A 10179-nucleotide genomic window follows, 5' to 3' on the forward strand; every position below is an offset into this window, starting at 1 on the left:
TCCATGAAATAATTAAAGAAACTATTTTTGGTTGCCTGACCAAAACAATGTTGAATTTCTTTTTTATAATACAATAAAGATGACCATCTAAATGGTAAGTGTATAATTACAATGGTAAGCGTATGAATGAGCGACAGCTAAAAGGAAAGCAATAAACTTAATACAACCATTGCTAAGACATTTACAGCTAAGAAAATTCAAATAATTTAGAATGAGGAAAGAAAGTATTGTAAACAAGGAAAATTGTCATCACTGGCTGTCAAAGTGATCTGATGAGTCCTCATCTGTCTCAATGTGATTCTCGAAGGGAGATGTGGGAGCTGTGATTTGATATTGTTGCTGATTTTCAGGGATACCCTTAACACTCTGTCTAACTTTATGAATCCAGTAGCAGAAACAGTGAAAGGCGGCTAGCTAGCTGGTGAAGACTCTGAAGAGGGAGTGGGTGTATTTGTTTTGTACCTGTCACCGTCACCTGTCACCTGTCACCTATCACCTTTATTTTATCATAGAGCTGGGGCATTTTTTAACTTAATAAGATTAGAAAAAACCAAAAAAGAAAAACTTTAATAATTTTCTGGGCCGGGTTTGGATAAGATTAAAAAAAATGGGTGTGTTTGTCAATGGCTCTGAAACCGTTCCAGGGCCACCCTCAATCCAAAAAAAAAAAAAAAATCTTTTCACATCAAAATTAATCCCAACATTTTTATTTTTTATACCACATCAATCATTTTTATTATTATTATTTAAATAAAAAAATCATTACAAAATAAATTTTTTACATTTTTCCATATAAAATATATTTTTTTACTTTTCCCCCTAAAACATTTTCACTAAAACCAATCAAACACTTATTCTTAAAAAAAGGCTACAGTACCGGCCCTGGACCAGTACCGTTCCAGGGCCATTGGCAAACAGAGCCAATATGTCCGAGGAGGGCCAGGAGGAAACATTGTCATTTTCTGTTTATGGAAAAAGAATAGTTGCTCGATCGGGTAAGCAATCCTCAATTTCAATATCTATAAAATCTAGGTGGTGTCAAATTAGGCATGCTGAAAACTTAAGAGCAAAACTCTCTTTAGGTTTGATAATTTTCTGGGGCCGGGTTTGGACAAGATTACAAAAAATATGCACGAGGGGGGCCAGGAGGAAACATTGTCATTTTCTGTGTGTGGAAAAAGAATAGTTGCTCGATCGGGTAAGCAATCCTCAATTTCAATATATATAAAGTCTAGGTGGTGTCAAATTAATGGTATGCTGAAAACTTAAGAGCAAAACTCTCTCTAGGTTTGGCTAAGTACCCAGAATCAGAGGTAATAATTCAAAATTTCTTTCCAATTCTAAGGTTAATTTGCATTAGTTATTATGGTATGAAATAAAGCATGTTTAATTATGCAATTAATTCAAGAAAATTGGATTGGAGAAAGCTGTTTTGGGATTTTTTTTTTTTTTTTGAATTAATATTTTTGTCTCTTCTCAGGTATATTTGAAACTCAATTGGAACACATCTTAGAAGGTGTAGTTGTTGGTTGGTTCAAAGGGTGGCATGGCTGCTGCACAGGCTCAGAGTTGGGTTGGAGAAAGTGGTGGTCTACTAAGCAACCCAAAACGCATGGAAGCTTCTCTGATGGAAGCTGGAGCACGTCATCTTGTTACTAGCTTCCTTGGACGTTATATCTCTACTGGATCTTTAATGTGAGTCTACAAGATCTTGTTGCAGTATATAGAATCATACTGATAATTAAGTATATATTGAAGTATATGTATCACCATTCATCGTCAAGAGCACTTAATTAGATATCCTAATCACAAGATATACATGACACATATTTTCGGTTGTTTTAGAATAGTTAATATTAATTATGGAGAGGTCGGGTACGTATACATATGTAATCCAATCCATTTAGACATCAGGTTATTTTTCGAGTTTGCACTTACAAACACTTTATTCAAAAATGATTTAACATAATATCAAAGTTAAATGTCCTCGATTAAAACTTTAACTTTATCATTGACTTTTTATCACCACACATTTCAATTTAATAGTTAACATGATAGAATAAATGGTGATTTAAACACAACTTAAGACACGTGTTTTGAACTATGAAATTCGCCAACGTGCAAAACACTATTTGGCACACATACGTACATCAACACCTTACCCCGCCCACCTTGCAAGGTAGGCGGGGTACTTCCACCTTTTTGAATAACTAAAATGACTATTTACTGTTGAAAATGTTCTTAGTATATACTTTTAACCATCACCGTCGCAACTACTACCTAACTATGTATGTTTGAATCTCATCATTGAGTCAATTGATAAACTCTGCCTTGTTGTCATGCAGTTTGATGGAGGAAGGGGGCACAATATTTACTTTTAAAGGAAACAAGAGAAAATCTTCTTTAAAAGTTGTTCTTAAAGTTCATAGACCCCAGTTTTACTGGAAGGTATGTACAGTGTTAATAGAATTTGAAATGAACAATAAATAAATAAAAGGGGAAGCTCTACGTACCCCTTCAAACTACCACCCAATTGATAATTAATGTCTTTCCCAAATTTTCAATTGTGACAGTGTCCCCCAATGATGAAATTGTCTTTAGTAAAATGAAAACAAAAAATACGAAAACTTCTAAAAAAAACCTTTTAACTAAAAAAAAAATAAAAAAAATCCAAAGGGTGGCAAATTTTTTTTTTAAATCATTTTTATAAGAAAAAATTTAAAAAATTTCGATTTTTTTTTATTGTTATAAAAATTGAAAATTTTGATTTTTTGGTTTTATAAATTTTTAAAATAAAAATTTCGGTTCTAAAAATGTCCCCCCAAACTACCAAAAATTGTAAATGTTCCCCCAATGACGAAATTACCCTTAGTAAAATAAAAACAAAAAAATACTAAAACTTCTAGAAAAAACCTTTAACTAAAAAAAAAAATCCAAAGGGTGGCAAATTTTATTTTTATTTTTTTAAAAAAATCATTTTTATAATTAAAAAATTAAAAAATTTCGATTTTTTTGTTATAAAAATTGATTTTCTTTTTTTCTGGTTTTATAACTTTTTAAAATAAAAATTTCCGTTCTAAAAAAAAAAAAATCATTCAAAAATAATATTCGTTTAAAAAAATCATTTAAAAAATTATTTTTTTAAAATCGTTATTTTTAAATTAAACTTTTCTTTTTTTTTTTTTTTAAAAAAAAATATTATTTTTTAAAATTTATAGATGTATTTTTGTCTTATTGAGAAATATATAAGGATATTTTTATCTTTTTGCTAGTCATAGGGAAAATTGACAATGTTTTAGTAGTTTTTTAGAAACATTGTCACAATTTGAAATTTGGTGGGACATTGTCAATTTAGTAGTAGTTTGAGGGGGTATATAGACTTTATCCTAAATAAGATAATTAGCTGGGCATTATATATATTGGCATTTCAATTTTAAATCATTCATTGTATTTCAGAATTTTCTCACCATCACTGAAGAGCAATAGATTGTGTTTTGATGATCAGGTCATGACAAGGGCTGATTTAGGCCTTGCAAGTGCATACATTGATGGCGATTTTTCTTTCACTGATAAAAACGATGGTCTTTTGAATCTTTTTATGGTAAGATGATTGATCTGATCAGTCGACGATCAATCCCAAAATAGAAATGTTCCAAGCCAATACAAAGTTTCTTCTTGTTTTTCTTTTCTTTTCTTTTTTTCGTATCTACTTCCTCAGAATCTGCCTTGGAGATTTGTTCGGCAGATTTTCATTGCAAGCAGAGATTCAAAGTCCTCTGCCTCAAAATTGAATAAGAGAAGGTATATATATATATATATTGCAACTGGATAGTGAGATTACTATTTAGTCATCTCATCTCCTCAATTGCATTCATCTTTTGTTGGCTTTAGGGGCTGGTGGACACCGGTGCTATTCACAGCTGGTTTAGCATCTGCAAAATACTTTTTCGCTCATTGTTTAAGGAAAAATACTCTTAAGCAGGCTCGAATAAACAACTCTCGTCATTTTGATCTGGTATAAAATTGTTTCCTGTAAATTCCTTGCCTATAGATTTCTTTGCAAAAGCCTAGAACGACCATTAATTAGTAAGTATTTGTGTGAACATGTTCTTATGTACGCAAAGAAGGTCACAAAAAGTACGTAAATGTTTATGCGTGTGTACTATCATGCAAGCATAGCTCTGAACGTATCACTTGAAGTCGGTTTGAACTTTGATCCCCGAAATAAAAACAGTTTGAATTTACGGGGAAAGCATTAGATCACTGTTATACTCTTTGGATAGATCATTATCGAATTTATGATCTAATTGTGATTTTTAGTGTCATGTCAGGGAATATGCACTTCGAAGTATGAGAATATTGGGAGAGTGTGGAGCATTTCTAAATGACTTACCCAGAAAGTTATTTGTTAGAATCTTTATTAATTGAAGTCCATAAAAAAGATGTCAATTGGTTCTCGCTTTACCAACTAGGACTTTATTGTATTGATTACTGATTCAGTATAAAACAAGGAGAAGCTTATAAATCATCTTTGTGTGTTTCTAGAGCAATGAGCTTTTTGCTCTGTTCTTGGGGGAATCAATGCAATACTCCTGTGCTGTATTTAAGGTCAGGTTCACAACCTTTTGATGATTCACTGTTAGACAATGCATCAATTGCTAAACATCAAATCTTTAGCTTTAATAAATTTATCTGTGTATTAATACACTTTTTAGAAGGAGGATGAAGACTTGAATGTTGCACAGCAGAGAAAAATCTCACTTTTGATAGAAAAGGTGCGTCTTTACTCTTTCTTAAACTATCAGTTATCTCAAAAACTAAAACTTTAAATACTTTAACACTCTTCCTCGTACGTGGGCTTAAACTTATACAGTTAGATTATGACGAATTCTAAAAATTCTGGTAGCTGTAAGCTATTTATTCTTCTTTACTTGCACTTTCAATTAACACAGGCAAGAATTGATGAGAAGCATGAAGTTCTTGAAATTGGGTGTGGTTGGGGAATATTTGCTATTCAAGTTGTCAAACAAACTGGATGCAAATACACTGGCATCACTCTGTCTGAAGAGCAATTGAAATTTGCAGAGAAGAAAGTAAAAGATGCTGGCCTTCAGGTATTTTCATGAATTTTTTGCTTTAAAAGCATATATTATGGGTATTGAATACAAGAAATATTCTTAATCAACTCTGCTTTCAGGACAACATTAGATTTCTTCTTTGCGACTACCGCCAATTGCCTGATGCCAACAAATACGACAGAATTATAGCCTGGTGAGTTCATTTGCAAGAAAATATTTCATCTGCCAACAATGATTCCAACAAGAAAGAAATGATATCTTTGATATAATCTTTCAGCGAGATGATAGAACATGTTGGCCATGAATTTATAGAAGAGTTTTTCAGTTGCTGTGAATCAGTCTTAGCAGAAGACGGGGTTCTTGTTCTGCAGGTGGTTCTGTCTCATTTCTTGTTTGATTATAATGTCTTGGTTCCGGAAAGCCCTGGTCTTTGTCACTCTTTTAGGGGTTTAATTTTAAGTAAAGTTGCTAACAATTAAAGCTGGTTGATCTCTTGTTAGTTCTCATCGCTACCAGATGCACGTTATGAAGAGTACAGGAAAAGTTCAGAGTTTATGAAGGAATATATTTTTCCTGGTATTTGCGTGCCTTCATTAAGCAGGGTAATATCAGCCATGGCTGCTGCATCCAGGCTCAGGTATAGGTTTATTGCTTGGTGTTACTATTTATTTCTCTCTAAAATTAACAGAAACTCTGTAATTGCAGTGTGGAGCACGTGGAGAATATAGGGCATCATTACTACCAAACACTCAGATCTTGGAGAAAATTTTTTATGGAGAACCAGAGGTATGAAAAATGATCATGCACTTCATTCCCCAGGCTTCATCTCAAAACAATTTTTTTTTTTTTTCAAATGAAGAGGAAACATTTTGATCAATTCTTTAAAAATAACACCACTTCGAGGGACAGCCAATTCCAAAGATATCCACTATAGAAGATTTTGTGTTATAGTTTGATCAGACTTACAAGATCTTTTGTAACTACCAAGACTCGATATAGAACTCTTGCAAACGACCCATTCACCTCCCACCGTAGTGGCCGAAGAGCCTCAGGCATTCTCTAGACGGATCACCTTTACGAACAAACCTTGTCCACTTCAACCTGGCAAGAACACTGGTGGCTGTAGACTTTTTTGTGGTTTGGATGATCATGAAAAAATGAGAAGTATTGAAACTACTTAGAATCAAGGGTGCTAAGAAACCTCTACAAGAATAATGAAAAATAGCTTCTCTTACTTTTGAAAGTTGTGGCTTGTGAGGCTTATATAAGTGGGAGAAAACTGAAGTTTTTAAGCTAAGCGGACATGGGTTTCAAACAATCTGGCCTAGTTTTGTTCGAATAAGCTTTAGCGTTTCAAAGAAACAAACAATTTTGTTCGAACAGGACTTAAAAAAAAACTTCAAACAAACCTCCCAGGTTTTAGTACTAGCACGTTATGCATTATCTTGTTCGAACAAGACTCTCTGTACTAGATTTTTAGACTTTTGTTGACAACTCGTTTTATATGAAATATAAAATTATAACCCTTTGAATCAGCTTTCCAAAGCCACAAAGCATAAAGTCGAATTAAAAGGTTTTGGTTGTTTTACTCTAACTTGGTCTTTGGTAGACAACATTCATAAATTTGAATTAGTTATTCATGTCTTGGACAACTTTTACAGTGACTTAATCCATAACATAAACATTACAACCCAAATACCATATTTTGACACTTGAATTCTCCAACACAAAAAGAAAACCTAACAGAAGATAAAAGGGAAGAACAGCTTTGGTGAAATTACCAGTCAAAGCATCCCAATTAATAATCTACAAGTGGACTGATAAGAGGACCTTCACATCCATTGTTGCATTCTCCCACCCATTTTTGCAATGCTCCCCCATGTTATAATATGCTAATGAAACAGTCTCTCTATTTTTCTTTTATTTTCTTTTATTTTTTATTTATTTTTTTTTTAACTTTATAGTAGATCGAATAGAGTATATGAAAGGGGATAAGTTTGTTATGGGAATTTGTAGTTGAAAAAATATTGTAAATCTGATCACTATTTTAAGCTAATGATTTTGATGGGTTGAATTAATGTTAGTTACATTTTCAGGGAAATCCTTGCTCTTGGCTTTGATGAAAAATTCATACGGACGTGGGAATATTACTTTGACTATTGTGCTGCTGGTTTTAAAACATGTACAGTTGCAAATTATCAGGTATATATATATATGTTTCTTTACAAAAGAACCAATTTACTCATGTGATATGCTATGAAAACCACATTGCTTTTGAATCGTTGAGATAATTAAATGAGAAAAAGTACACAATTAACTTATTTATTGCATATATAAAGTAAATTTCCTTATTGTTTATTTTTCCACAAACCCATACTTATTATTGTTGAGATTACTTGAATTTTAAACAATCTAATCTTGAATCTACATGTTTGTCTAATATAATATGTATATACGTTCATCACACGCACACATATATATAAACACACACAAATACACATATATCTATATCAAAACTCTCAATTACAATAATTCAAGCTATTACAAAGATAATTCATTTTTATCTTTTTCGATACTTAGGATATTCTCATTACATAAAAATGATAATAAAAATAAAGTTACACAAGTTTACTTAGCCGAGCTAATCCAAATGAATTTCAAGCCTGAGCCTATTCGCGTGTTGCTGTGTTCATTAACAAACCCTATCTTTATATATCTTATATTTGATCCTAGAACTCTTCATATAAAACTTACCTTCAATCCACAATGTAGGTTGTATTCACACGTCCTGGCAATGTTGCTGCATTTGGAAATCCATATCAAAGTTTGCCTTGGGGATTTTAGTGGCAGGAGTTCACCCTCTTCCTGGCGGAGCAAAGATTGAAGTACTCATGCTATATATGGCTCATTGATTTTTACTTGATATATTATAATTTTCTAAGTATAAAATGATGAACTATGGCTTCTTCTGAAGTTTGTAATAAAATGATGAATAATATGACTCCACAAATAATCCAACTTGTTTTCTTTTCCTATTCAATCTGATAAAAGTGGCAATGAGATAATCGTGTAGTTTTCTCTACATTTGCGCAATTGTAGAGAAAACTACTCGATTAAGGGACCTATTGATGGATTTCTATTTTAATTAATAACTTAAAAATTACATATCTACTATAATATCCAGATTGGTTAAGGGTTTTTTTGGGTGATATATATATATATATATATATATATATATATATATTGCATCTGACGTGTTGTGGGATGCTGACTAAGGGCCTGTTTGAGATTGCGTTAAATAGTTTAAAAAGTACTTTTAGTACTGTTAGTTTAAGTTCTGGCACATTCGGTTTGCATGTAAGTTGTTGAAAATGAGCACCTCAGCATGTCCAGAAAGCAAGATTCTAGAAGGCCTGTTCAGACCGCTAGAAGCTAGGTCCGGAGCCAATTTCCAGACGATACATTTTGAAGGGCTTGTCCGGACTGCCAGAAGCTGGGTCCGGACCCCATTTCCAGCAAGCTTTTTTTTGAGAGATAGGTCCAAACCGCCAGAAGCTGGGTCTGGACCCAAGTTCCAGAAAGCTGCATTTGTGAGTCATGTCCGGACCGTCAGAAGCTGGGTTCGGACCCAATTTCCAGCAGGCCCATTTTGTATGGCATGTCTGGACACATGACTTGGGTGTCCGGACCCCACGTGGTTACGCATATGTAACCCTAGCCATGTCCGAACACCTAATTATCCCTAGCCGGACATGGCTATTGAATTATTGTTTTATTCTCTATTTAAACAAAATGTTTTGCCTAATATAGGCACGTATTTTGAGAGTTTTATTAGAGAGATTAGAGAGAGATATTGTTCTAGCTTATTTGAGAAAAGACTAAATACGTGAAACCAATCGGAGTTCCGATGAAAGGAAATCTTATGGAAGAATTGTGTCAGATGTTATGGAAAGGGTTACTGCGGTAGAAGTCAAGTGGGTCGCTTGTCGTGTGCAAGGAAAAATAAATTGCAAAGGTTTTATAATTCTTCTTGTATTCCTTATTCTTCTTATATTGGATTAATTTCCTGTGTTTGGCTGCTCCGGAGAGGTTTTATATTTAGAGAGTTCTCTGAATGGTTTTCTCTTCGTAACCAAATATCTGTGTTCTTGATTATTTATTACATATTGGTATTTGGTTGAATATTAACTGTTAGGTTAGATTTTATTTCGTTCAATCTGAGGGTTTCATATAGGCAGTTGAATAGTATAGTTTGGAGTCGTTTTTAGGTTTTTCATTTGGTATCAAAGCGGGTTCACCCTGTGAAGGAATTTTTTTCCTGAGTGTGATCCAAGACTCCATATCAAATGTCTCTTACTGTTGCTCCTAATTCCCTTCCCGTCTTTGACGAAACAAATTATACGTTTTGGAAAATTCGTATGAGAGCATACTTTAAATCCATTAATGTTTGGCATATTTTTGAATCTGGATGGACACGTCCAGACAAAGCAATAGCTGAATAGACAACAGAGGAAAAGAATAATGCTATTGCAAATGACAAAGCTATAAATGCTATTTACATCTCTGTTTCAAATGAGGAATTTTCTAGAATTTCTAGATGTGAAATAGCTAAGGAAGCTTGGGAAACTTTAGAAATCACACATGAAGGAACTAAGGTTGTTAGAACTTCAAAAATACAAATGTTGGTTTCTCAGTTTGAGGAGATTAGACTGCAGGAAGATGAAACTTTTGATGAATTCTATTCAAAGCTTAGTGCCATTAGAAACTCTACCATTAATTTAGGAAAGAAAATGGATGATGCTAAAGTGGTGAAAAAAATCTTAAGATCTTTGCCCGAGAGGTTTATCCCCCAAATTGCTGCTATACAACAGAGCAAGGACTTAGATACTATGAGAGTAAAAGAACTTGAAAGTTCCTTTCAGACTTCTGAGCTAATTCTACCCAAAATCAAGAAAACTAAAAACATTGCTCTTAAGGCAAAAAATGTTAAAGTCAATTCTTGTGGTTCGTCTGATGAGGATTCTGGGGATGATGAAGAATTTGCCCTGTTTGCTAAAAAATTTAGAAAATTTTTTAGACCCGTGAATGGAAAGTTTAAAAC

The 10179-nt window shown here is 33.2% G+C and overlaps 1 protein-coding gene across 3 annotated transcripts; it reads left to right on the forward strand.

Moving 5' to 3' along the window:
- The first annotated feature begins 1231 nt into the window (after nt 1-1231).
- Nucleotides 1232-8118, forward strand: LOC132177032 (uncharacterized). 3 transcript variants are annotated; one of them, XM_059589236.1, is made up of 15 exons: nt 1232-1313; nt 1481-1695; nt 2346-2448; nt 3506-3601; nt 3746-3801; nt 3892-4015; nt 4546-4608; nt 4716-4775; nt 4953-5114; nt 5198-5271; nt 5356-5449; nt 5579-5715; nt 5784-5864; nt 7175-7280; nt 7851-8118. In XM_059589236.1, the coding sequence occupies exons 2-15, from the start codon at nt 1547-1549 to the stop codon at nt 7920-7922; spliced, it is 1377 nt and encodes a 458-aa protein (XP_059445219.1). In that variant the 5' UTR covers nt 1232-1313; nt 1481-1546; the 3' UTR covers nt 7923-8118. The 3 variants fall into 3 exon arrangements, with proteins under 3 accessions (XP_059445219.1, XP_059445220.1, XP_059445221.1); XM_059589237.1 differs by lacking the exons at nt 3746-3801; nt 3892-4015; XM_059589238.1 differs by lacking the exons at nt 1232-1313; nt 2346-2448 and having other exon boundaries at nt 1607-1695.
- The last annotated feature ends 2061 nt before the right edge of the window (nt 8119-10179 follow it).

This window comes from Corylus avellana, chromosome ca4 (genome assembly GCF_901000735.1).
Source record: "Corylus avellana chromosome ca4, CavTom2PMs-1.0".
Taxonomy (NCBI): domain Eukaryota; kingdom Viridiplantae; phylum Streptophyta; class Magnoliopsida; order Fagales; family Betulaceae; genus Corylus; species Corylus avellana.

What these genes read in the sequence shown, in the direction of transcription:
- LOC132177032 (XM_059589236.1), top strand. Translation starts at nt 1,547, where the DNA reads ATGGCTGCTGCACAGGCTCAGAGTTGGGTTGGAGAAAGTGGTGGTCTA. An exon ending in ACTCCTGTGCTGTATTTAAG is followed by an intron (nt 4,609 to 4,715) that starts GTCAGGTTCACA and finishes TACACTTTTTAG; the next exon opens with AAGGAGGATGAAGACTTGAA. An exon ending in TCTCACTTTTGATAGAAAAG is followed by an intron (nt 4,776 to 4,952) that starts GTGCGTCTTTAC and finishes CAATTAACACAG; the next exon opens with GCAAGAATTGATGAGAAGCA.